Source organism: Pseudopodoces humilis, chromosome 11, assembly GCF_049639895.1.
Source record: "Pseudopodoces humilis isolate 2021_Gansu_Grassland_sample_001 chromosome 11, ASM4963989v1, whole genome shotgun sequence".
Classification (NCBI taxonomy): domain Eukaryota; kingdom Metazoa; phylum Chordata; class Aves; order Passeriformes; family Paridae; genus Pseudopodoces; species Pseudopodoces humilis.
The window spans coordinates 12,706,885-12,734,776 of record NC_142210.1 but is presented as its reverse complement, the minus strand read 5'-3'; the positions used below and the strand labels follow the sequence as shown (position 1 = coordinate 12,734,776).

The 27,892-nt window shown below is 38.3% G+C and overlaps 1 protein-coding gene across 4 annotated transcripts; it reads right to left on the bottom strand.

Moving 5' to 3' along the window:
* Window positions 1-147: 147 nt before the first annotated feature.
* On the bottom strand, window positions 148-26,975 carry AGTR1 (angiotensin II receptor type 1). 4 transcript variants are annotated; one of them, XR_001331764.2, is made up of 4 exons: window positions 26,818-26,975; window positions 22,150-22,267; window positions 7,055-8,399; window positions 148-5,542 (listed from the first exon to the last, which is right to left on the bottom strand). XR_001331764.2 is itself a non-coding variant. In XM_014256156.2 (4 exons), exon 4 carries the CDS (start codon window positions 8,344-8,346, stop codon window positions 7,267-7,269), a length of 1,080 nt encoding a protein of 359 aa, XP_014111631.1. In that variant the 5' UTR covers window positions 8,347-8,399; window positions 16,858-16,932; window positions 22,150-22,267; window positions 26,818-26,975; the 3' UTR covers window positions 148-7,266. The 4 variants fall into 4 exon arrangements, 3 of the variants coding, with proteins under 3 accessions (XP_014111631.1, XP_014111630.1, XP_014111632.1); XM_014256156.2 differs by adding an exon at window positions 16,858-16,932 and having other exon boundaries at window positions 148-8,399; XM_014256155.2 differs by having other exon boundaries at window positions 148-8,399.
* Between the last annotated feature and the right edge of the window lie 917 nt (window positions 26,976-27,892).

The following is a 27,892-nucleotide window of genomic DNA, read 5'->3' as shown; positions in this document are numbered from 1 at the left end:
ATGTCAGACTCTGTACATGGTTCTCCTCCATGTTGCTGAGTTAAAGATGAAAACACAGTTACTTGTAGGGTTAATCAGAAACAAAACTTGAGAGAAACAGTCTAAACATATGTAGTTAAGAATAAGTTAAACTGACACTTATTTATTTTGTATTGTTTTAATATTTTCAGTATTTCAAAGTACAACCAGTCTGATATAGATGGCTCTGTGAAAAAGGGTACTGGTTTTGCAGTTGTGTTAGACAGAAAGCTGTTGAATATGCGGTATTTTCTGTTTCAACAGAACAGTGCATATCTGCTGTGTACTCTCATGTAAAAATTACAGATAATGGTATAGAGATCCATCATAGATGAAGCAGAGAAAATAAAAAAATACCAGGAATATAATTCTTCAGAATTTAACATGTAGAAATGGCACCGTATAGTATATTCTAGTATACAGAGTATGCCTTTCTAATGCTTTCCATTTGTATCTAGAATAATCACATCACAAAAATCAGGTTCAACATTAATAATGCTCTGGCAGGTGACATTACATCTCACATGCACTTATTTATTTATGCCCTTCCTTTGAAAGGCATCCTGCAAATCGTACACATGGCCTTACTTTACAGGTGCTGCTGTACAGAAAGAGGGCTTTGGGTCTTATTTTCTTATTATCTTGCTTCTCATGCTTGGAGATCTTTTTACAGTGCAAAACATAATCCTTATTAAAGCTCAAATATTACTTAATTTAATATAAACTTGTTAAAACAAAGTTTAGATATTCTAGTGTTTCATAGGTGATTTAAAAATAAATATGCATAGCACTACTGTAATACAAATCTTTTACAAAATTAATTCATTTCTGTTTTGTTTTCTGGTTTAGTTGTTTTGGGTTTTTTTTTTTGTGTAGTTGTGTACCATGTGATAAACTAAGCATGAAGAGGATTCAGGCTAAGCTAAGCAGGAGGAGGATTCTATGTATGCAAAGCTCATCTAACCCCATAGGCAGTATGTTGTTTCCCTTTCCTAGGCATATAATTATCTGATGAATTTCAAGTGCATAATTCAACTTTTTTTCTGAAAGAAAAGTCAATAGTAGCAAAGTGGCTGCTAGTATCTTACACACATATGTTAACTTCAACTTTTCTGTTTATTCATTCAATTCCACAGAAATGATCAGGTTTGCATTTGCTTGAGAATATGAGTTGGATTTGCTTGAAATTCTTTGTAATTCTAAGTGGAATTGAAATTATCTTTCAGCATTTTCTATTCTTTTTGCTTTATTATTTGACATTATTTGTCTGACTTTGGTTTAAAAAAATAATTTAAAAAATCATTTAATGGCAGGGTTTAATGGTTTTATTTAATGGGGTTAATTATCTTTATAATGTTGTATTTGTTCAGCAACTGTCTTTGCTTTCCACCCTATTCTAACAATTTTTCACCTCTGATCACTTCATGATAAAGTTCCAAGGTATGGCTCTACCTGTCCTCCTGCCCCAGGGCCTTTGCTCAATTGTAGCCTAACAACACTACCAGTACATAAAGCTGCCAATACACAAAGCTGAGGAATAACTAATATACATGGAGAATAAGTTATGCAGCAGATAAGCTGTAAAAATTTCACAGGCCCAACCTTTAACTGTTTTTCACTTTTTTCCAGCATGTGACACTGTAAGACACCGTATGAAGTGGGGTTTACTATGGATATGCAAGACTAAATTCTATTTTATTTTCATACAAATTGGAAATGGCAAAATCCAATCTACCATTCGTTTCATTGTCAACTCCTCCTCCCCTCCCCAATCCCTTCTTATTATGCTGGAACCTGATGCTATTTCCACTGTAGCCACAGTATGATGTGGCACTGCTTATATTCTAAGTGGTTATATTTACATGGAATTCTCAGCTACAAGCAGCCTGAGTCTGCCTATTCAAGGCCATTATTCATAATGTAATGTGATCCTGTATTTAACACAGTTATCTAAATAAATCTGTCCCTGAAATTAAATTTAGTTTCTAAAAGGTTAAGCCTAAATTTGGCTTCAAACTCCAACTTCTATGTAGGAAAATTAGCAATTTGCTAAGTCTCCACTCCAAGTAAACTTTATTAGCTTAGTTTGTTTTAGGATACAGAAATGAATTACTGAACTGCTGTTCTACATCTGATTTTGGAGCTAGCTGGGTATCCTCTCCTTTGTGAATTACAGACACAACCTGTTCATCTCAAATATTTAAGGGAGAACTGGATTAGGGTAGGGGTTAAAAGAAATGAGGAATAGTGGTATAAAATGTTACAGCATTACACAGAAATGAGGATGATATAGCCTAATATCTATCTATCTATCTATCTAGTTATACAGATAACAGCATAGTACCTACAACAACACAGTAACAGACCTCTTTGCTTTCGGTGCTTAATACAGAAGTGAAGATGACTTTCACAAAGACATTTATTGATGACCTGTATGTTTTTAGTAACACTTCAGACAATAAAGTTGTTACATAATCAAGCTAAACTTCTATGATATAAAACTCTTTCTATTGAAATAGGAAACATTTAACATCCACAAGTCACAAATTACAACTGCACAAAAATATTGAAAATAAAATAGTACCTAGTTTTTGTTATCTAACTTGCCAACTACAAAGCTGGATCCCATGGCACTAGTCCACTGAAAAGATCACACAATGCTGTTCTCAGACACCATCTGATCTGTCCCTATCCCTCGAGTGTCCTGTCACATCTGCAGAGCTCTCTGATGACAATGAGCTTGACGGCTGGGCTGTAACATTGAGGATTTGTTAGTTCAGCCTTGGCTGGGAGGTCGCTGTTGAGATGCTCTCAGTGATTGATAGAACAGCCCTCACTTTGCACGAGCTGGTGGGATGAGGGTCTGGCCAAACTTATAAAGCAATGCAGAAGAGCAGGGCTGGAGCCCTGACCTTATGAGTGGTACAGAAATGGTTTGACATGTTTTAAACTGAGCAGGATGTTATTAAGAAACTTAGGGTCTCTCAAAACTTTCTTGAAGGTTTTACTAAGCTGAAAGATAAATTCTTTTTGTGCCTGTGTGTGTGTGTGTGTTTTTTCCCCCAGTCTGTTGCAAAACTAAAAATAAATATTTACATTTAACACTTAATATTTCCAAATTCAACAAGTCCCTGTTTTAAGCCTTCAACCACCCTCTCCTAAGGATTTGTTTCTCATTTCAGTAGCAAATATTTCCCTGGGAATACCTGCATTCTTAAAAAGGAGGTCAAGTTTATCAAAATAAACCTTTGCTGAAGCTATTCAAGCAAAACTAAACCAAACCTAGAAAACTTACTGTATTGTCTGCTGATGTCACAGTTTGAAGTAGACAATGGAAGCTATCACCTAAATAATAATAATAATGCTGGTAAAGTAAAGGACTTGTGCTTACTCTGCAACCTCTTGATGAACAATGTAAATATGAGGAAATTGTTAGGCCAAGAAGACAGATTAATCCCCACTGCATCTGTAATGGTTTTGTTGGAATTTGGGCTAACCAGTGTAGATTACTCAGTATGGTTTAGGATGGGCCTACAATGGACAAGCAAGTAGGGAGCAGAACACAAAACATGAGTCATATAAAGTACTATTGCACAATAAATAGAAATAAATATTATGCATGTACATGTCAAATATGTAATTCAGTAATTATTCAGCAGAAAAAAAAGGTGTTCATTCAAATAAATAAAATTATGGTGGAACAGGGGTTGTAATGCCTGTACTTAGGGTTATATTTTGTTCCCATTATTACTGACTTGGGTTCCTCACAACAGGAGAGTACAAGGACAGACTAAGAGTTTGTAGTATTTTACTTTGGTCACCACAAGAAAAGCACTGTGGATATTCCCAAAAATAACTGCATACTATTTATTGCATATTAATTAACTTTGTGTTCTTTAGGTAGTGGGATTTCGTCCTTAAACATGTACAGCCATTTTTCTTTTCATATTAAGAGGGCTCAACCCAAAGTTCCCCAAAGATAGCAGTCATACAGACCCAAATCTTACTCCCTCCTTTGTTGGCACTGGGTAGGTCCTTGCACCAAAGGATATTCTGGCCATCTCCACCTGCCCCTCAGTAGAGACCACATGGCCAAGGGTCCCCAGCAAAGGCCAGACTGTCCCCTCTGCCCCACCTGTGCTCTGCCTGCCCCATGCACAGGTCTCCAGCCCGCAGGGAGGCAGGGCAGTGTAAGGCTCAGCAATAACGTGTTTCTCAGCACCTGCCTTGGCTGCAGATACATGATAGAAGTGGTGTGGGTGTCCTTCCTGTGGGCTCTTCCCTTAGCTGTCAGCTTGGGGTGTTGTGAAACTGCAGCATCTGGCTCTACACAGTAATTCTGTGCTCCAAAAGGTTTACTTTCTGCTGCTGCCCAGTTAGAGTTGTGAGAGAATTTTATCCCTAGATTCTTTTCAGTATCTGCTGATTTGCTGAAGTTTTATTTTCTTTTAAGGAGCTAACATATTTGGCAGCTGATGATTGTTTTCTTACTCCTTAGGAGAAAGAAAATTTCCCTGCATCATTTAGGAAAGCTTTCCCCTCCACTTTCTTTGCCTATCCATTCACGGCCAGTGCTGCCCTCAGAGCCCACCGGGTGCAACCCCCTCCTACCCTTCCTTCAGTTACACAGCTGAATGTGCATGCTTCTGCTTTTTCACATGGCAGATGCAGATGAGCCCAGCAGCTTAGGATACATAGTCTCTTAAAAGTGCAGGATCTGGCATGAAATGATCAAGATCTGTAACCAATGGCTTTGATTTTTACGTCTTCTCTTTGAGATGGCTCTTGTAGTAATGCAATCGATGTTTTGCAAATGTGCTCCCTATTGTGGTCATTGGGGACATTGGATTTCAGTGACCAAAGGGATGAGCAGGTGATGAGGAAACGCTTGCTTAGACCCTGCCAAGGAAGTTACTGGCCTCCCAGATGGACAAGTCTGTGTTTTATTTATGCAGGAGTTTTGCCACAGGTGAGTATCTTCAGTTCCTTCAGGTGACAGGGAAGTGTAGATGTTTCTTCCTGTAACAACTTCTGAGACGTAAAGCAAATTTGTGGCTGCATCCAGCAGGTGGCAAGCACAGCACGCAGAATTAGGGCTGTACAGAGATGCTTCTGCCAAGGCAAGCTCCTGATGCAGCTCAGCATGTGCATGTGTGTCTATGAACAAAATATACAGATAAATGGCAATCTCTGCCAGTCCTTTGTCAACTTAGAGAGTGCTGGGGCACAGGTCCTGTTCTGGGTGCTAGTGATAATGCATGGGTTTATTGCCATATTCCGTTTAAACAAATGTCTGTCTCACATGTAAGGATATAAGCTAAACAGAAAATATTCAGTACAACAATTTAAATATGTCTTTAAATGACATAGTTAAATGATGTTCAGGCTTCAAATGCTGAGACACTAGCTTGCAATTAAATTAACTTAAAATGAAGGAGATTTTTTGTAACATACAGCTTTAGAAGTTGTGACCTGTCACAGCTCCTTACGATGTATATGAGTAGACACGTTCCCATTTTTACAGCTGGAAGAACAAAGGCAAAATTGAAAAAAACTTTCTTTAGTATAAGTGAATGAAAGACTAGGAAAATTTCTAGACCTGGTTATAGCCCCATTTTTTCCTTAAAAAGTATTAAACTACAGAAATAACTGTTTTGCTAGGTTTTGATTTTGATCATCAGAAAATATGGATAATCCAACCACTCACTACTTGAGACAAACCCACATTAGACATAAGATTTTGAAGACTACAAATACTGCAAATTCTTAAGGGGTATGTAGTTTTCTACATGATACATGTAAAGTTTTTGATTTTTCCTTACGTTTTTGTAATCTCAAAAAGTACTTATGAACTCATTTATTTTTGAGGACAATAAATGGGTGTGAATCAGGCATAAATATTATCTGAAGCTCATTATTTGAGGTAAAAAGGACACATATAAGGATATAATTGGTGGAAACTTCTTACAGTGCTTATCACCTTTCCTCTTGATTTGCATTGAGAGTTTGAGCCAGACTTTAGTTCTGATTTATGCTAGTATAAATCTGAATTTGTTCCATATAAATAATAAAATGTTCTACAGGGAGCAAATACCCTGGGCATAATTTCATATAAATGGAGAGAAATTCTGTAAAAGCCAAGAGTAAAGTTTGATCTCACATGTTTTGTGATGGGACTAAAAATATTATTAATTAAACTGATACATAAGCATTGTCAAATTTTTGCTTATCAGTATATGAGTTTACTGAATGTGCAGGAATTTGAAAAACTAAGTGGATTTGATTAATTGGTAACTTCTTTCATTGAGTGTCCTGGTTATAACAGACAAATAGTTTGAAGTTTTCTGATCACCTCTTTCCCAGAACTCATGTTTTCAAATATAGAATTTTACTTTTAGTCATACAGAGTATGGAGTCAACTCCTTCTGTATGTAAAGTTCTTCAAAGTCAGGGTGCCTTATCTTGAGGAAAGGCTGAGTGAACCCCATTTCTGTGTGCTCATATATGGTATTTTTTTAACTACTATAAAAATACCCACTGGAATATAAATGTACATTTCTGAAGCAATGTTTGAAATGTATGAGTAGGAATATAAATCTAAAAATATATTTATTCTATATTTAATAAATAAATCTGCATTTTATTGCATATATTATTATGAAAAAAATTGCCATTAAAAAAAATAGTAGCATAAATCAGAATAAGACCAATTTTGAGAACCTTAAATTTCCATTTGAGTTTAAAATTGGGCCTCTATATATAACATATATTTGAAAATATATTATAAATATGATTATAAGACATTTATGTTGTTAAAAAAAAACACCAACAAAACAAGAAACAAAGCTCCACTCCTTCAACAGAATAGCTCACATATATGCAAATCAAGTTCTTTGTATTTCATGTTATTTGCATAAGCTTTTCCTTTTGAAACACCTGTGAACTTAAGTTAGGAGTTTGCCCTCCCCTTCCTTTGTAGCTCTGAGCGGATGGTGGGATGCTGGCAGGAACTCTGACATGCCTGTCCAACACTTACGCTGCTTTCAGTAAAGGAGAACAAAATGAAAACGAATCAGTCCTCTCTGCAATGTAAGCTGAAAGGCCATTGCGGACTCTTTACAGTATGATTTCTCGGAGGTGATCCAGTGTTGCTGGAATGAGCTGCGATATTCAGGACCGCAGATGAATCTTGTTGCTCTTGCTGCTTCGCACACAAGGTTGTTCAAAAGAAGAACTGTGCAAAACACCTCAATTGGTGTCGAAAGGCCCAGCAGTCTTTTTAGTGTGCAAGCGGATATTTTCTGGTGGCCGATAGGAGAGAGAGCTCATTTTTGTTGTTAGGCTTGGATGTGTGCTGACATTTGGTGGGATGTATTTTATCAGCTGAAGGAAGTATTTTTTAAAGTTTTTTCCAAAAAAAACGTAAAAAAATGGATTCAGACAGTTGTTAAAGTAAGCGATACAAATAGTGAAGGGCATAGCTGTATCCACAATATCGGTGATTTTGCAATCTGTTATTACATGTAATTGAATCAACACATCCAGAAAAGTGAACACTTGATGAGGAATCCAGGAAAAGAAAAAGAAAAATACAATTGCCACAATCATCTTAAAAATATCATCATTTCTAGTCTTATTTTTTTGAATTTGATATGCCTTCTTCAGTGTCTTCCAAATTAAGGTATAGCTTGTTAATATGATTAGAAAAGGAATCAAAAAGCCCAGCAAATTCTTAGATAAACCTAGCCCGACCCGGAGCGTCGTGTTATTGCTTTCATAGCGAAAGCCACAGACCGTCATGTTCAAATTCTCAGCAAAGAATATGTTGCGGTGGATGATGACGGGCAGGCTGGCCACGCCGGCGAGAAGCCAGATGGCGATGCAGGTTACTCTGGCTACAAACATGGTCCGGCGGATGCGCGACTGCACTGGGTGCACGATGGCCAGGTAGCGGTCGATGCTCAGGCAGGTGAGCAGGAACACGCTGGCGTACAGGTTGAAACTTATCCCCGCCGAGGCCAACTTGCACAAACAGTTGCCGAAAGGCCACTGGTACTCCATGGCCGTGTAGGCAGCCCAGAGGGGCAGAGTTATCAAAAAACACAAGTCAGCTAGGGCCAGGTTGAGAAGAAAGATGCTGGCTACTGTTTTTAATTTCATGTAGCAGTAAATGACAATAACGACCAGGCTGTTCCCGAATATGCCTATGATAAAGATGATGCTGTAAACGGTTGGAACCATAATGTAGATGTAGCTGTGCCTTCCTGAAACAGGACAGTCCACGTGGATTCTTTTAACAGTTTCTTCAGTAGAGTAATTTGGTATCATCTTGAACTCTTCAGCTATAACCTTGTTTCAGGGAGAAAATATGAAGCTCACACCTAGGAGAGGAAAAGATGAAGGAAAGAGTATTTGTGAGAGGGATTTAATTTTTAACAATTCCCAACTGAATGTCAAGTCTTCTGTCAAGTCTAACACAATGTGTCTTTGAATTTTAAAATAGGCCATCTTCAAGTGTTTTATCAACCAATTCCTATTTTAATACAGACTCTGCAGCGTAAAACAGGTAAGAATGTTAGGAGTTGGCTGAACATTTTTAGATTCTTTTTAACATAAATGAAATCTTAAAAACCTCTTTCAATTAACAAATTTCTAATTTAAAATAATACTGGTTAGCGAACGTGTGTCAAAAATAATAAGAGAGACTGTAAATAGCAGAGAACTATAAATTCAGTGGAGTCTTTAGATTATTTTCTTTCCATAAATAGGTGACATATTTAATGAGGTAAGTTATTCAGATATCTCAGAAACTAAACTTAAGCACTCTGAATACTAATAAGTATTCAGAGTAATAAAGTATGTAAATACAAACTGCAATGAATTAAGAAAATAGGTTACTTTAGATTAGGTACTCATTTGTATCTCTTAGATTAATCACTAGAATTTTTTTTTTTTATATATTGAATTTAATCCTTGAGGAAATTTTCACATCACAGAGTGAGATGAAAACACAACCTAGTATTCTGTTCTACCAAAAATACCTTAAATATTCGGAGGTTACTTAGCTCCCCATCTGGCTTGGAACTATGGTATTTAACTACTGGTGAGGGAAAAAGAATCTGTGAAAATCCAGTCATGTCCTGATCTGTTGCACATTAATAACTGTACCAAGAGTTTAAGAAGGGTGCAAGGAGAGACATACTACTTTTCCAGTTGCTGGGAAAATTTATGTATCCAAGAGTTGAAGTTGTATTTCTGGATCATATTAAGTGCTCAGGAAGGGTATGAAATCTCCTTTAAAGGGCACCTGTTTGGTTTGCCAGGGTCTGTGTGTTCTGCAAAAATAATTTCCTTATTAATGACTGCTTACTTTAGAAAGCAGGTAATACAGTGTAAGTGGCTCTGATTTTCATTACCTTTCAGAGTCTAAAAACAGATAGTCTTCCCTGAAAAATAACAGATGTTTAAAAAAAAAAAAAATTAAAAAAAAAAGAACAGCTATTATTGCAGAGTAGTGTTTATCACTGTTTGCAGGATCCTGACAGCTCTAAGCCAAACCCAAATCATGATGCTAAAAACAAAGATTAACTGAAATACTTTGGCTTCAAAAACAAAACAAAGCAAACTCCAAACAGCAAAAAAACTTTATAAATGTAAGATCCACCCTAAGACCCTGGGCAGTACAGATGCATTCAGAAAGCAGAGATGCCCATCATTACAGACACATCAGCTATGTTGCTACAGATGTGGCTGCTCCTTATTTGAGAGGCTCAGCACCTGATGTTCCTTTTAAGTGCAGAATACCACTGAGTTTAGTGTTTGACTTGCTCTTATCGGAAGACTAATCTTTTTACAAATGATTGTGTTTTTAACAGGGAAGTGAGGCACAGATTTGTTTCAGCAAAGCCCTCACAGGAAGTCTGAAGGAGCCAGGAACTGAACCCAGAACACAAGAGGTTGCAGGCAACATCTTGTGAGTAAGGTTACCCTTTGGCTCTTAGTGTTTTGAAGACTTCTTATTTCTCTGTCTTAGCTCATTTGTAGCATATGTTTGCATTAATAACCTAATTAATTTCTACAAAGCTAGCACAGTAATGTCAAGATTTAGGTTCTTGATAATTCTATCAAGTTTAGAATATCTAAAAAAATGCAACTAATAGACAGTTGGTCAAGATGTGCCATGCAACATTTCCCAGTCTCTTCAATTCATTCTGTTGTTGCGTCAGTTGGCATAGATGTCTCAAAAGGACATCGACTATTTTTGCCATGTTTGAGAAATAAAAAAAGTCAAGGAAATAGAGCTAACACAAAGAAAGGTTCACCATTCTGATCACATTGATCACATGTGACACTCTAGTACATCCTTAGCAAAACCTGGCTTTCAAATTGTGCCTGATCTAAAATACAAGGTGTTTGGCGCTGTGGAAGGTCAGCCTATCCCTGGGACTGAGAATCCACAATAAAAATATTTCAAGATAAATCCTTTTATCTCATCCCTTGGTTATGAAAGTAACTTTGACAGTAACTGATATGTCCTGCAACATCAAGGTCTGGCAACATTACCCTGTCCCAGCTATAGGCTGGTGCTGCAATGTCACTTACAGTCTTTGCTTCCTTATATAGCCACGAAAATTACAGCCCAGAACTTTGCAGTAAGAATCTGTAGTGAAGCTGCAGCTCAGGAGATCACCTGTGCAAGTTTGACTGGCAATAATGTGGATCAGGCCCAGTCAAGCTGGGCAAGGCCCTTCTCAGTGACAAGATTAACCAGTGCCTGGTACAATTTGGCTTTGTGTTTACTCAGTGACAGATTCATCATCTAAGGCAAATGCAGCTGAGGGTGAACATTCCCTTTTGGTGGGGTTGATTCTGTGCAATGGTAGATGCCAAGGCAATTTTCCCATGGTCTTCTCACACACTCCTTCAGTGTACTGTGTTGTGTTGTTTTGCTTCCAATTTCCCTTTTCTACCCACGTGGTGACCTGTACTGTTTCATGTCAGTAGCTTTGGCTGATGCTAATTAATAGCGTATGTTCTTTCAAGGAAGAGTAACAGTGATTCTATTACATTTTCAGAAACGTGTTAAATAAACAAAAAATAATTCAGTTGGGAAAAATTGTCTGGCACTCTGTGGTATTGAATTCACTGAGCATATTCTAGAGTTCTTGGGAAATAAAAAAAGGAAGAACAATTCCCATGAAGAATCAGGAATTTTGTCAAGAAATAGTATTATACCTCAATCTACCTCTCTGTAAGACTGTGTAATCCTTCTGGAGTTAAAAGGTTTTGGTGTAACATTGAAGTCAGTGGAATTGTTCAAATGATGTGTCTGGTATTTTATCAGTTTTAAATTACACTAAGGATTACAATCAATAAATAAATCTATCGATATTTTCAGTAAGGTACAAGGAAGCAAAAATATGTAATGTGGCTGCTTTTGGGTAAACACAAATGGATTGCCATCTGGGTATCTGAAAACAGTCTGAATGTTGCTGTGCGAATGAGCCTCATAAGAGCCACACATATGAAGCATGCTAAGGAAGGCACTGCTAATCCCAAATGGAATTTTGAAATTTTCTGGTAATTCTAAAGTTTCAGAACTAGTTTCAGGTGGATCTGCTTCCTTGAGCACAACTGTAACTTCAGAGCATTAGGAAAAGCTTCAAAATTTGAGATTTTTTTTGGAACCATGGCTGTGCTGAGTAGTGAGAGAGGGCTCCCGCTGCAGTGTGAACTCAACAGGCAATGATTTCTTTCCCATACCACCTTCAGTTTTTCCTGTTATTCTCACTGGCCACAGTTCGTCTGCTTGTCCCAGGATCATGGCTGGACACATGCAAAGCAGATACTTCTACACAGTAGGAACTGCAGATTCTTAAAAAATACTACAGAAATAGATGGCTGATACAGCTTTATGCTGCCAGAATTCAACAAAGCAGGTTAAACCACTGGCCAATTAAATTAATCTATTGAAGTTTTGCACATTGATAATTCCATGTAAAGCATCTCAAATGACCTGTGTTAACATAATGATAATTGGATCATTTTAAGGCTGATACACAATGAGCTTTTTCTAACAGGATTGCATTGTGACTGAGTGGTGTAGTGGCATCAATCTCAAACAAATTATCTGGTGAGCAGCAAGCCCCTGTTCTGAGGTACTGTCCTGTTTGACCTTTTATCTTTTTAAACTACAATTATTACAATAAGTCACTGATAATGAAATGCTTCAGACTGCTCAACCAACTATTATTTACTGCTCTATTCATTGCTTCTGTTGGGTGAACATGCATCCTAATTAAACTGCTTGTGGAAACAAGGAATGCTGGGCTCATGTAAGGTAAACAGCACTTTGCCTACTGAAAGGTAAGATGGCAGCGACTGTGGCTTTCTGTGAGAACTTCATCAGCTAAAAATAGGTAAGCAGGTGTCACAAGTCAGATTTTGAACAAAAATGTACTTAATATTTGCTTTGACAAAGACTAAGTAAACTCAGGCTGACCAATCCTGCCACAGCTCAGCCACCTTATCACTAGGTAATGTGCACTTTCCTTCTTCTGATAGTGGGTGGCTTATTTGTTTTTCTTACAAATGGGAAGATAGTTCCATGTTTAAGAGGATACTGCATTCTATTTTTATGTAAAATTTTTGCACAGATAGAAAAGACAATGAAAAATGTTTGGATCAGTATGTTCAGTATATTAGCTATATTTATTTCTTTCTGGTGGCGTAAGCTTTCCTTCATTTTAAGAGTTTAGACCCCCCCTTTCCTAATTTGTTCTAACTGCTGAGAAAGCAATGACACATATGCTTTATTGCAAAGGCTTTTAGGGTCTTTTTCTATTCAACAGAGTAATCCTTTCCTATCCTCTTTGCCTTAGTGAATACAGCTACTTCTATTTCACAAGCACACTTCAGCACCTTCTCTGCTTTCCTGAAGTTCCTGAGCAGTACCATTGTGAAGCCATAGACCTTTCTCCTAGCTCTTATTTCTTCAGCTAGTTCTAACAGTCTGTATTTCCCACTGATGGCTTTAATTCAGAGTTGATAGATTAATTGTGAAGGGAAAGAGAAATACAAACAAGGGTACATGATTTAAACTGTGGTGCCATTACGCTGGGCTCTTGTCATCACTGTCGATACCTTCTACAGATGTCAGCATCTGACTTTGTGGTGGTAAATAAATCAAAATACTACTGAAAAGGAACTGTGATAGGTAGTACAGCACCAGACACTGTCTGTACATCAGCTCATGAACACCAAGAACACAAAGCAAAACTCAGCAGATGTGTTTTTCGCAGCTGTCAAGCTGGCTGCTGCTCTGCAATTTTGGATCAGGAGGTGGTCTGACATCAGAACAAACAGAACTTGCAGGACCTTGTACTGGCCTTTGCATTTCCTTTCAATAACTGTGCAACTGAGGCAACTGCCAGTCCATTGAAATTGCTGTTAATTTTGTGATGTTTGCTTTATTTATTTTAAAGCATGTATATTTTTAATGCTCTAACCTATACGTGGATCCTTTGTGCCTTCCCCTTGCAAGAGCTCAAGCTGGTCTGCTTCACTTGTGCTGGCTCTATATAGCTGGAAAATAAACTGCCTGTGATCCTTTCAGGATCTGATTCTCTATAACATCAAAACCTAAATTGGTTATTACTTTTTTTTGTGCTAGCAGAACAGTTCCTGTTACCTTGCAAATGTGAACTGTTTATGTACTCTGACCTTCTCTGTAAGAACTTCTCTGTATTTATTTCCTCTGCCACACTTCAAAAGAGCCTGTCCTTCTGTAGGATGGCTTTATAGCTTATTCTGAGAAGAATTAACATCTATCTTCTGTTTGTTCTCATGGACTACTCTCATTAATTTTCTCTTCACTCCCCAAGTATCTTTCAACTACTCAGTTTCAGTCATAAAATTTATGTGAAAAAGGATAGATGAAGAGGCTTTTTCCTCTGGGAAAAATCGATGCATATGCAATGCCTGAACGGTGGAATTGAGGGTGTGTATGATTTTAAATGATTATGGGGGAGGAAAATGCAAAAGAATGTAACACAGTTAAGCATAGTGACATTTAAATTGCTTTGAAGCTTAACTCATATAATATAGATTTTCACCACTAGAGGTCTGTATTTCCTATTTTAAAATTAGGGAATTGCTATGTTTTGTACTCAAGTGCTATCAATTTTCAGAATATCCACTTAGTTCAAGATTATTTAAGATGAAAACATAAGGCAAAACATATATAATTGTACCTGTACTTATTTAAATTTAATGTACTAGAGGTAACTATTTTCACTTTATTTTAGCATCTACCAGCTTCTATCTAATTTCCTCTATTCTGGCACATTCCTAGTTTTGCTAACCTTCAGTCCAGTTCTTGCACTTTTAAGACTTAGAATAAGATTCTGATATTTTATTTTTTCAAAGACATATGCAACTTAAACTCTCTGTGACCCAAATTAAGAAGAATATTTTAAAGAAATTTAACTTTAGCAATGCAGATAGAAAAAGAGTGACACCTAGTCATTCAGCTAAGGTCATTTTAGATCTACCTAGACATGTTGTTAATCATATAACTCTTTTTCCAAATATCAGCCAATTTTGAAGGAAGATGTTTTTACTGTTGAAAATGACACTTCAGAACTACTATTTTCTGCTTATTTTTTAAAGCAGCTTAAGGGACTTTTAGAAATTGAAAGGTAACAAGCCTACACAGTGTTATCCAAATGGTGTGTGCATTTTATGAATTTCCAGCAGTTTAATAATTTGAAAATAGAAGTATATTTAACACTTTTTCACCACCACCAACTCCCAGTTTTACTAATATACTTGGATTTGTCATTACCTCTTTGGACAGTGTCAGTGCATGATGCTGTTATTCTGTTTCAAATTACGTGTTTACCTAAATAGTTCCCTCATGCTGGAAGGGCAAACAGTATTTAATTCAGACGGAGCAGAAGGGCTGTTAGTGTCAAAATGAGATTTATTTTATTGAAAAATAGTAGATGAGCAAACTAGAACCAAAAAAATGACATAAACTATACTGTCCTGTGCCTGATGAGTTGGACTAATCAGTATCTTGTCCTGTATTTATGTCCAATGGGTTATACAGCGTCAGTGTATCTCTGTGTACTTAAGGGATGTTTGGGTATAAGCATACAATGCTTATATCTCTAAGCTGCTAAAAACAGGAGCATTTAGAGAGAACAGAAGTGATATATAGAGATGGAAAATCAGCAAGCAGTTGGATAGATTTAAAATGAAGACTAAAGAAATCTAATCTATTATTACACTTACCCTTTGTGTTAGAAATTGACATGGCAAAAATTGGCATGAAAGGCCACTTCTAAAGACAAATTTATGGGGTGGTGGAGTGATGAATAAAATCTTTCAAGTATATTTTTTGGACATTAAATGCTAATATACTACAATGTAAGATGTGACAATTTTTCTGCTCTTTTTAGCAGTCTACAGTGTAATGATGTCACAGTTATAATGTGAGCAGCTGCAGCAGCAGGGAAAGTTTGGACTGTTTGCATATACTCACACTGTACATACAGAGTCCAGAAACACTGGAAATATTTCTTCCTACTACTCAGCTCTTTGGACAAAGCTAACTATCAATCCCCAACTCGTGTTTGTTTGTTTTTTGTGGTTTGTTTGTTTTTTTTTCCAGAATCTGGGAAGCCCTGATGTACATACTTCTATAAAATTTTACTTGTAAAAGTTAATGTCAAGAAAGGATTGCTCAGCTTCACTGGAGTTTCTCAACCTCACCAGAACGTAGTGGTTTAGAGAATGCTATCATAGCAATGATTATGGGAATTTTTTTGGTACAAATTTTGTACAAATTTGTTAACTGACAGATCAACAGGGCACTCACTAGAGGAGCTAAATGTCTTTCAGTTTAGAGTACGTCTAATTCTTTTAGTTTATAGATTTCATTCTTAGGATTCTCTAGATTTAATTTTCAAAGTAAACATTGATTTCATCTTATACACATAATTTTGTTTTCTCTGCTGTTAAGGGTAAAGAAAACATTCTTGGGTTCAATCCATGTAGGACTGGACTCCAAAACACTGAAAGATTAACCACTGTCAACATGCAGTGTGTTTAATCTCTTGTGGAGGATCAGTGGGATGATGGTTTTAGACACTGCTGGCTCTGGCTTGACAGTGTATGCCAGATATTTTAGACTTTTCTATGGATTTTCTTGTATCATTTTTCCCATTTAAGCATCAGAACAATCTGTTTTCTTTCTTTGACCAAGGCTACATGAATGTGTTGCTAACTTTCTGGCATTTAATATGTCTTAGATATAATATAACCTTAAGGATATGAATATAAAATTATCCCCAGAGCAGTAACTTAAAACTGAAAACATAATAAAATAAACAAAGTAAAATATATTTCTAGATTAATAGTTTATTTCAGTACTTCTGAAACTAAACATCACAATGCTAAGCTTCAGAAAAGATGATGTTTGAAAGGGGATTCTCATGGTGTCCTATCATCTTGGTTGGCCTGTCTTGACAGAAATGATTATCCTCTTTTCCTTATCAAGTTATTAAACCTATAGCCAAATTAGTTTTAAATATGAAAATTAGTTGTTATAGCAGGAAGCAGTCACTGCTCTTGTTTATAACACAAGGTAAAGAATCTTCTCTTTCTGTAGAAAAGGCTGAAGACACTTAGGCATATTAGAACTTTGAAATGAGTGCACTACCATCACCAATCCAGCATGGGTTTTTGCACCTCTTCTCTGGCCATTAGCTTTACCACAAAGGAAGACTGGCACCCTTCTGGGAGATAAAAGTGATGAAAAATCAGCAGGCTAACCTAATGTCTTCTCAGGATCATGTCATCTCCTCATACTCCTAAAAATGTCATTTACTGCACATTAGATGAAAGCAACTGAAAGACAAAATAAAGGTATTTCAGTACAATATAGGACTAGAATTTCTAGGGTTTTCAGCACTGACATGAAAAGTTTTTGAACAGCAGCACAATGTAATATTTTAGTATGAATACACATTTTACTGCAGGTTTATAACTTCAAATTTGATGCCGGGTTATGAAGTATCTTTAGGGTATTTGGAAGTACCTGAAAGAATCAATAATTAAGCAGAATTAAGACATCAATCCCAGAATGAATAAAAATGATATTAGTTTGAGCTGTGAAAGGTTACACGCTGCACGGTTACTTTCTCTGAGTGATAGTAAATGAATGAATTAACACATTTCCTTTATTGCAGCTGGAATTGCCTATATAAAATATAGTGTGCCCCATGTGATTGTTTTTAATAAAAGATAGAAATCAAATTCAGGTTTGTTAAGTGCAAGTGAAATAATGTGATGAATTTTAGGTTTATTTTCAGATAGCTTAGTTCCATGGAATAAGAAGTTTTAAAGTTTTTGTTGGTTTTGGTTTTGGTTTGTTTTGGTTTTTTTTTTCCTAAATTACATTGCATGGCACATCCTACACAAATGTAGCTTCTGGATACCTAACCCCACAACTGAAATTTCTCCACTGCTTCTATATGTAACGCACCTTAAGATTCTATTGTGAACACCTCCAATCTGAGAAGTAAGGGAATTTACATTAAAACTGGCCTTGATCCAGAATTATATTTCAGTCTTACATTAAAAATGCTGTGGAGAGGCAAGAAAGAAAAAAAAACATACTGAAATAAAAAGCACTGCTGTGAGCATACCTTATCATGGCCAGCACTAACAACAGAGATCAGGTTCAAGTAGTGAGGTATCTCACCTCCTTTCAGATCATATATAAATCACAATTTGATTAATGGATATTCCAAACACCTATGAATCTGTCCCAAGTTACACAGTCCTCTTCACTGAAGCTTGAGGGCTCCTTCTTCAGTATGCAAAAAATAGCAGTAAAACGGTTCTTCCTGCCCAACTTGTAGAAGAAATGCTATTATATTACCATGATATCAAGCAAGTAGAGCTTAATAAGGGGTTACAATACGTTTTATGTGCTGTTTTGAGTATCACTGGTCTCTGATCACTTCTATTCTTGTTGGAAGGAATGTTAGCTGGAAAGCATCCAACACTGAAAGAGTTTTTAAGTTTCATTGTCCAGATCTTAGTCTTAGTCAGTCCAGCAGACTTGTCCAGCAGAAGGGAGCTATCACGTGGAGAGTGGCCTTTTGGGGGGAAAAAAGGCTACTTCCATAAACTGCTGTAATTGCAAGACAGAGCTTGCTTACCAGCCTCTAGATAAAAACAAGTGAGATATATGTAAGCCTAAACTCTTGGTTATATTAATGTTTGTTAATAATTTAGCAGAAAAAGGTACTTCATGCACTTAAATTGGAAATGATAATTTCATAAAATGGTTACTGCTGAGTGACATGCCCACAGCAATATGCAATCACTGTCAGAACCTTTTCTGTTGCTGGCAGAGATTACAACAGAAAATGGAATAGAATGGCCGAAACTTCCACTATTTCCTCAAGAAACAAATCCCCTGCTTCTGGGAGAAAAGGATTTTTCTTAATCTTCACTCTTTTTTTTGTCTTACAGATTTACAGTGAAAGACAACCAGTAGTGTCACTAGTATAAATGTACCAAAAAATAATGTTTTAATTAGGTTTCTGTTGCTCCCTCTAGGCAATGATGTTTCTAAGGGTAGGGGACAGAGCTAATAATTTTGTAGACAAAGTTGGAGGTGATAGCAGTTTGTGGAATTTCCAGTTAGTCCAGATAGAGGCTTCCTTGTTTTTTTCAGTAGTTAGTTTATTTATAGTTAGTAGTTACTTTATTCAAAGACCACAGTGTCATTTGCCCCTCTCCCAGAGTCATGTAACTCTTCTGCTGAGCCAGAAGACAGAGAGGCAAAAATGAACATTATGTATGCAGTTTATTTACACTCCTGAACAACTTTCCTTAGTAAAAGGTGAGATACTAATGCAATCAGCAACAAATTCTGAAAAATAAATTTAATTCTACTTTTCTGGACAAGGAACTGCCTTTCTGTACCTTCCTGTAAAACAGTAGGAAATGTGCCACCAGAGAGCTTACATAGATTTACTTCAATTTGTAAGGCAGATGGGTAATATTTTGATGTGCACGGCAACATTCTGATGTGTGTTGAAGCCTGACCTGGTATGTTAATCCTTAAAAAGCCATTTTCCTGCCATTGAGCTAAATCACCAGGCTGGGACCATGATGCACCTTTGAGCTTTACAGGTTCAAGATGCAATCCTTTCTGCAGGACAGGCTTTTTATTTTTACATCCCACTCCCCACCCAAGGCCCCTGCATCTCCCTCAAATATAGAAAGCAAATATTAAATTAATGAATAACAAGCTTTAGAAAGGCATTGTGCAGAGCAATTACCTTCATCTGCAATGATGGCTAATCAGAAAGCAGGAGAGAAAATAAATACTGAAAATTCTCTGCTTCTACTCCAGAAATTGAGAGACTTCCTTCATACAAAGGCGTTCCACTTTCTAATCTAATGAAAATTAGGTGAGTTGACTGAAAGTAGCTCATGTTGCATAGTGTTGCCTAAAAAGAATTTCCCTCTCTAAAACCCTTTAATGAATCCCATTCCTGTTACCTTTCAACAATGTGGTTAAAGTTAGTAAGAGAATCTTTTGCTTTGAGTAATGAAGACGTGAACTGAAACACAAACATGTGCAGATGCAGCATTTCTGTGTGAACATGGACAAACCAATGTCTGTCATGGTAACTAAACCAGCTAAACTGAAAGCTTTATCTCTACATTTCCAGTGTCAGGGCTAGTGATTTCCATGTAACTTCCCACCAGTCAGTACTACAGCTCTGAGGAAAGCAAACCTTCCATTGAAAATTTTTTTTCTTTTGACCTAGCGCTGTAAAACAGTGTTTGTCTTACTGAAGAAGCAAAGGCTTCAGTATTCAGGCAAAGTATTCAGTATTGTGGATTTCTGAGCAAGAAAATGGATGTTAGATTTCAGCACCTTAGTTCAGAGGAAGCTTTATCTTGTAATTCAGCAATCCGTAATAGGATTTGGTTCACTGTGTCTAACTGAGACACTTGATTACTTTTCTTATTATATAATTAATTTAGACATCCTTACAGTGGGAAAATATCACACAACGGCAATACCCCTCAGAAAAGACTTTTCTTCCCTAAATGAGAATGTTAGGAACAGCCTGGAGGGAAAAGTTAAAAGATTAAAAGCAAAAGATCAGCATGGAGGCTTCTTAATGAATCACTCATTAGGGTCAGAAAAAGGGAACCAAAGGCAGAGAGGAAAGAAAACAGTATGAGTAACTGGCAAAGTACAAGAGTTTATTCAGACAAAAAAAAAATCTTTTAAAATGGTAATGTAGCTAAGCCCAAGAGAAGTTAGTATCATTGTAACTGTTGGTAGGTATAACACTGAAAGCATAGAGACCCAATTGTGCTTTCAGTTGCACAAAACTCCTCTTAAGGGCAGATCATTATGAGAACTAGAAGAAAATTTGAGAATATATGAGTCAATTGAACTAGTGAGTTTCTAAGGGGTTAATCAAAGAGAAGGAAAGGTCAAACATAGACACCTTAATCCATGTCAGTGTGAAAGGTATTATCACCCATGGAAAAACAAGTTACTATGATCCTTAGTGCTTTGTCTGGAAGGCGGCACACTTAATAGAATGATCCCAAAATAGATGTTCTGCCAAATTTGTACAGCTTGTTTCCTGTTTTTTCCCCCAAGTTAAAATTTATTGCTCTATTTTGAAAATAAAATTAATCGGTGAACTGTCTTTGCTGTCCTGAGATGTTCCTTGTGGGTACTGAGGACCAGCCAGAGGTAGCAAAACAAAGGCAGCTGTTACAGCTGGAGTGAGCTAATCTATGATACTGTGAATCAGTGCATCCTCAAGCAGGTGCAGTCTCAGTTCTCAAGCAAATAAAAGTGCACAGAAGCTCAGAAGGGGTAGTGCTGTGCCTTCCCAGATATGCTAAATGAGCTTCACTTTAGTGCTAGGAAAAATACTGTGCAATTCCTTGGATGTGTGGCAGTCCTTTACTGACATGGCGTTTCTATTTTGATGTTATGTTTAAGAACATGGAACAGCATCATAAAATGTACTTGATGGTAAAATGATTTTGAACCCTTTTACTTTGAAGTACTTTTTAGGAAGACCATGTGAAATGAAATATTTTTACTTGATTTGAGAAAGACTGTAATTGTCTAATTATGGCAAGCTGCTAATAATTAAAAAAAAAGAGAAAAACAATAAAGACAGCACAACTAGAGTCCCAGTTTGACAACACGTGTTGATTCTTGCCCCATGCCTTCTATTTCTGACTGTTGTACATCAAGTAGAGAGTCTGAGGATGGAGAAAACAAACTCTGAGCAACTCCAGTGGTAGGTCAGAGTCCCTTGTCAGGGGAAGGAAGTAAAATAGTATAAACATTTAGGCTTGGACAACAAGAATGAGTGGAGAAAGGAGAAAAGATGAAAACCAATAGGACTTTAAAAAAAGATGAAAAGGCAATACACATCTTATAAACGTAGACTGGGAAGGGCATGAATGGTTTCTCAATAAACTAGCTCAGGCTGCATCTTTGTACATCATGTGCTGCCTGCTTCAAGGAAAGGCTCTGGCCAGGCTGTGCTGATGCTAAAGTAGAGTTAAAAAGAGGCCAGCTGCCAATAGAACATTTTTTAAAGAAGTCAACTTGTGCATTTTTCTCCTTGCGTAAGCCCCCCATCATGAAAGTACAGCTGTTCAGTGGTTTTCTGGAATGTTTTACTTATTTGTATGTCCCTCTCAGTTAGAAATGCTCAGGCACAGCACTCCTCTTCAGTGTCTCCTCTCTGTTTTCTGAAAACTGTGTGGATTCAGGAATCAATCCACTGACTTTTGATTTCTATTTCTGTTCCTACACTTCATCTACTGATTATTGGATTCTACTAGCCAAGGATCTATCAGTAACTCCCAAAATGGAATGACCTAGAAGTAAAGAAAGGAATAGGTGAATTAGCTGAAATTAGGAGTTTAGTTAAATCATTCTTTGTTCTGGCTGTAACCCTAATTATAGCTTTCACCTCAAGCAGTGAAATACTGTCTAAATATTGACCTTGCCCAGATTCAGTACTAGTTTCTTTAGATATTGCCAGTTACCTTTTGCTGTAGCCTGCTTTTTGTCTTGTCTTCAATCATGCCACTTACTGCTGCATTGCCAATCTGATCCCACTTTCCTGCTGTGAGGCCGTCTTCGGTTATTACCTGTTTTCTGTGCCTGCAGGAGAAATGCTACTCAGCTACAATAAAAGGAGATAAACACCACAAATAGTAACCAAGCATTCTAGCTAGCCTTGTTATATAGTGAATACCTGGACAGTTTTGCTATCAAACAAAACACAAATGGAATGAAAATTGTAAAAGACACCTGACTAAAGGCCAAAATGTGTAGTTCTTTCACATGATGGTGCAGCAGAGAATACTAACAGCATGTCATTTGGCACATGATATTTTCCTATCCTTTTTAGCAATTCACTTGAAAGCTCAAAGTAATTTTAGTATAATCCATCATTTATCTGAAGATAAGACCAAAAATTATTAGACCAGCAATTTTATTTCATATGTGCTTTGTCTCAATCACAGCTGTTAGGACTTACAGTCAAGATAACCTCTCTGCATTTGTTTGTTCCAGCTGGGGTAAAAAAATGTTAAGAATGAGTATCATAAATTGTTTGTCAAATTGTTAAATTCCCCAAAATGTTCCAAAGTGACAAAGATTCTTCTAGGGTACATCTGTCAATTTTAGTGTTTTTTTGTTTTCTTTTGTTGGCGAAGGATACATTTTAGAAAATGGTATAGAACATGGAATGAGTGTTCTGAGTAGAATGACTATCTGTTAGTAAAAATGATCCTAAGAGACAGATTTGTTGATGGAAAGGGAATGGAAAAAAATACTGTCATTAGCAAAAGATTACTGGCTTTCTCTTCACTGCAAGGGTGTTTGGGATCAGAAGGAAGAGACAGAAAATGATACTGTGATTAGTAACTTTCTTACATACAGCCACAATTGCACTGAAATAGTTCTGCTGGAGCCTTTCTGTTCTTCAGGCTGCAGGATTTCAGCTTCATGAATGAGCTCTATGCATCTTGAAACTCAAAGTGTACATTAGGTTGCCACCTACTCAAACTCTCCAATGCATTTGAACTCACCTTGTAGTTACATGCAAAAATTTTAACTTTTATGCAAAGTTAATTCAATGTAAGTAGGTGAGGTTCAATGCTCAACAGTAGCAACCTCTTTATTCCTGTTGGTGTTATGGAAACTAACCCTACAATAGTGAAAAGAATGATGTAATTTTTTCCTCCATTTTCCTCTCTCTTCAAAAGTGATCCATATTTTTTTATCCTGTTTTCAAAATACCATGAGATTTCTAAAAATGTTTCTTTGTAAAATTCTGCCATTTTACCTTCTCAAACCTGATCCTAAAATGCAGAGGCTGACTTAAAAACACCATAATCACCTTTAGGATTAACTGTACAAAAATGTGAACTGCCATCCAAGAATACTGAAAAATTCCTATTTGATTTTTGAGATGAACACATTATTTGTGTCATTGCATTTCTGATGGAATTGTTGTACAGCTGAGAGCAGGAGGAACAAACAGCAGCAGTGAACTAGGTAAGGCTTGAAAACTGAGCCAAGATTACCCAAAGGCTAGAGATTTAGCTAAACATACAATAGAGCCTACAAGACAAGCAGCTGCTATGGGCCTGTAGTGGCCAGGCTATACCTTCACCCAACCCTCCCAGCTGTGAGCTCCTAATCTCACCATGCTCTGAAAAGATTCTAAGTTTATGCTTCTCCTTCTGGAGAGAGATGATGGTTGCTGCGCTGCCTGCATTACTATCCAAAATAGGTGAGGGAAATATTTTGCTTTGCTGTTTACCACCCTTCCTGACCTGGCCATTTGTCCTCCTGTTTTCATGCATCCAATATAAAGCCCAAGCAGATCTACTTGTAGGCCAATGAATCTTGATAACCGATCTCCCCAGCTCAGCTTTAGATACAACATATCCAAATTCAATTTTAGTTGATCTTTCCTCTTACTGAGGTAGTCTCCTAGAAGAAAACCATTAAATTCAGTTTAAAAAATGTACAAGATTAATCCTGTAATGTAAGTCAGATGTAGTATTTGATTAAATTAATCCATAAATATCCATGTTCTGAATCTACATCAAGATGAATATGACCTTTTATGAAGTCACCAAAGTACAATAGGATACTTGAGATGCAGAGAACATGCCAACCACTCAAACAATTGTATGCTTCTTGGAGTGTGATTAAGACCCCTACAATTTGGTGAGCAATAGCCAAGGGTGAGCTTATGAATACTACTGGCGACACTAATAACTTCTGGAATGCAAGAAGTTCCAGAGAAAAAAGAGAGGTAGTGTGCAAATAGGAGTAATTTGTGACTGCTTAAAATGGTTTAAATGAATACTATGCCTTTGCATAAACAAGATTTTAATTAGGACATCGTTATGAGGGATTGTAATTTATGTAATTTTAAATTGCCATATTAATTAATGTGCTCAACAATGGGCAGTGCCAGAGAAAAGAACTACCTATATAACAAACATGGAGGATAAAATTACCACAGAGGAGAAAATTTAGGAGTAGAAAAATGCAGTAAGTGCCCATTATCCCAAATAGAACTATTTTAAATGAGCATTAACTCTGACACATTGCCATGTTGGTCCATACATTTCTAGAAAGTGTAAATAAATCACCATGTTTACATTCTGCATCTGCCTCTGTTTTTATAGTATGACAAAGAGTGAAATTAAATATATTTTCCAAAACATAATACAATTAAATATAACATTATTCAGGATATACAAATACCATCATTCATCTTGTTCCAAGAGGACTGTAAAAAGCAAGTTGTTGAGCTGTGATATCTGAAAGGTAAAGGCAGCACTCTCCTCACTTCTGCAGTGCTGTGGGTACTGACACTTCAGGCTGGTATTTGCTGCCTTTTAAACCAGTACCTTCTAGCTGCAGTTTGCACATGCTGTCCACCCAAGAAAATACTGTTTCAAAGCAGGAAGGCAGGACACCTTACAACACAGAAAATGAGCACACTTCTGCTCTCCCCCAGTGCGAAATTTCTCTGTTTTCATCTATTACTATGACAAAAGTAAGAGTAAAAATAAAACCAGCTATAATCAAATTTAATGATAAATGTCAGTTCTCTTAATTGTACAGGGCCACTTTGCTTTCTCAGTTCAACAATGAATTAGGAAGCACACAATAATCACAACTGATTTTTCTCTGCTATGTAGTTCAAGTTGTAGAGTGGAAAAGTGTGCAGAAATACCATGTTCCTGCTGAAAAGGCATATATTTTAAATTCTTAATACATGAGCAAAAGCTGAATTTGTAGGCACTTAATATTTTTGAAAGATTCTGTAATTTAAAAGATTATGGTGGCAACAAGCAAAATGGTCTGCCATAGTCAGGACTATGAAACATTTGTCTGACACCAAAACAGACCTGAAAAAGCCTTTCTACATCATCATGGTAATTACCCGCTTCAGGCCATACTTAATCCTCCTATTCTGATGAAACTCTAATCATGTTAGTGCTGAGGGTTCATGGAAGTGACAAGAGAAGAGGCTTCCCTGTACAAAAAAATCCCCCTTTATACACTCATCCTGTGATTTTACTGAGCCAATTTACTACCTTGTCCCATGCTATGCAGCACAACACAATCTAAATGAGTGCTGCTACTTTTGGAAGTGATGGAAATTTACAGTGAACTGCAGCGTGCTCTGGGCAGAATCCTGCTGTCCCTTATTGCCATACAGCTCCTTAATTCTAGGGATTTTCCAGAAATAGGTGTAAATGAATACTGCAATTTTACTGCTTGTACACATCATGACCTGACTTACTTACTGATACACCAGCTGAATTAGAAAAATATAGAGCTTGTATTTGTAAGTAACTGGTAACATAAAGTGTTTTGATGCATGGAGAGGAGAAGAACAGTAAATATATTACAGGATTATATATGCCTTCATCTGAACTTGTTGAAAGACTCTAGTCTGGTGTGGGTCCAGGAGAAGTTTAGAAATTGTCGGGGAAAAAAAAAGAAAAAAAGGCAGGGAGGCATTTTAACTTTACTAACTAAAGTTAATCTCTGGTTGTAGATCACTCCAATTCTTGCTCTGTAGAAAAAGGATAGATCTGGTTATGCAGAGTGTATGCTACGAAATTCTGATTAAACCAAATTTTGAGAACTGGTGAAGTTGCATTGCCTTCCAGACTGAGGAACTGTTTGCATAGCTCAGAAATCAAGAGCATCACTTGTGGTGGTTGATTAACTTCTATCGTGAGTTTAGCACAGCAATAAAAATTTAATTGCTCATCTGATCCTTAGCAGAGGTGACAGGGCTACGTCTTGCAGGATGTTGGGATGAGCCTTGATGGTGCGGTGGAGTTACTGCTCCGAGGCTGTCTCCTGCCAAAGGGCGCCCTTGCTTTCTCTTCAAACTGTTGACAAGACTCGAGAGCTCACACGCGGCAGGGTTTGGAGTTTGTGGGGCACTTAGTCCTCTCTAAAATAATTATGTGGAGCGGGTTTAGGGAGCGGGCCACGCAGGGCAAGCCAGAGCACGGTGGATTAAGTGCCTCCGCTTCGTCCGGGACGGAGCCTTCCCGTGCCAACTCCGTCTAAGCCAAGCATAAATTCCGCATGAGGCTGTGCCGCGCTCGCAAACGCTGTGGCTGCCCCTGGCCGAAGGGGCCCGGCCGGGACGCGCTTACCTGGATCCGGGCGGGGGTGGCTGAGCCCCGGCGGCGCTCGGAGCGCACCGGGTTCGGCTGGGCTGGGCTGGGCTGGGCTGGGCTTGGCTGGACCGGGCTGGGATGGGATGGGATGGGATGGACCGGGCTGGGCTGCGCTCCGGGGGCGCTCCGTGTCGGCCGCGCTGCTCCTGTCGCTCCGGCGCGGCCCCTCCGTTTATAGCGAGGGGCGTTGCGGCACAGCCCAGCTCGCCCGCTGCCTCTCCCCACCCATCTCCCGGGACGGACCCCGCTGACCCGGCTCCCTCCCACTTCCCCTCCCTCCCCGCCCGTCCCCGCCCGCCGTGGCTGCGGAGCGGGCCGGCAGTGCGGTGTGCCCGCGGGGCCCGGGCGGGACGGGGGAGCCGGCGCTGGGCAGCAGGGCAGAATCAGCACTGGGCAGGAGGGCAGAGCCAGCACTGGGCAGGAGGGCAGAATCAGCACTGGGCAGGAGGGCAGAGCCAGCACTGGGCAGGAGGGCAGAATCAGCACTGGGCAGGAGGGCAGAGCCAGCACTGGGCAGGAGGGCAGAATCAGCACTGGGCAGGAGGGCAGAGCCGGCACTGGGCAGGAGGGCAGAATCAGCACTGGGCAGGAGGGCAGAGCCAGCACTGGGCAGGAGGGCAGAATCAGCACTGGGCAGGAGGGCAGAGCCAGCACTGGGCAGGAGGACAGAATCAGCACTGGGCAGAAGGGCAGAGCCGGCGCAGGGCAGGCGAGATCGCTGCGGGAAGTGCGGCCGCCAGCGCGGCGCAGGCTGCGGGCATGGGGCGAGGGATGCGCATGAGGGGCCCCTTCCTTGCCTTTGCCTCCAGCTTTCAGGGGGAGGGGTCGCGAGTGATGTACAAACATTCCCAGTTTCTCTAAGACTCCGCCGTGCCGCCAGTGAACAAAACTGAAATGTTCTGATCGTCACTAATGAAGTTAAATGTATAATTGCCATAATAAATCTGGAAAACTTTATTCTCTGGGAGTGGAGGGGAGCAGAAACAGAGGAAACCCCCCTGGAATACATATTCTATAGGAGGACTTTCCATGTCACCGATAATTGTCATTT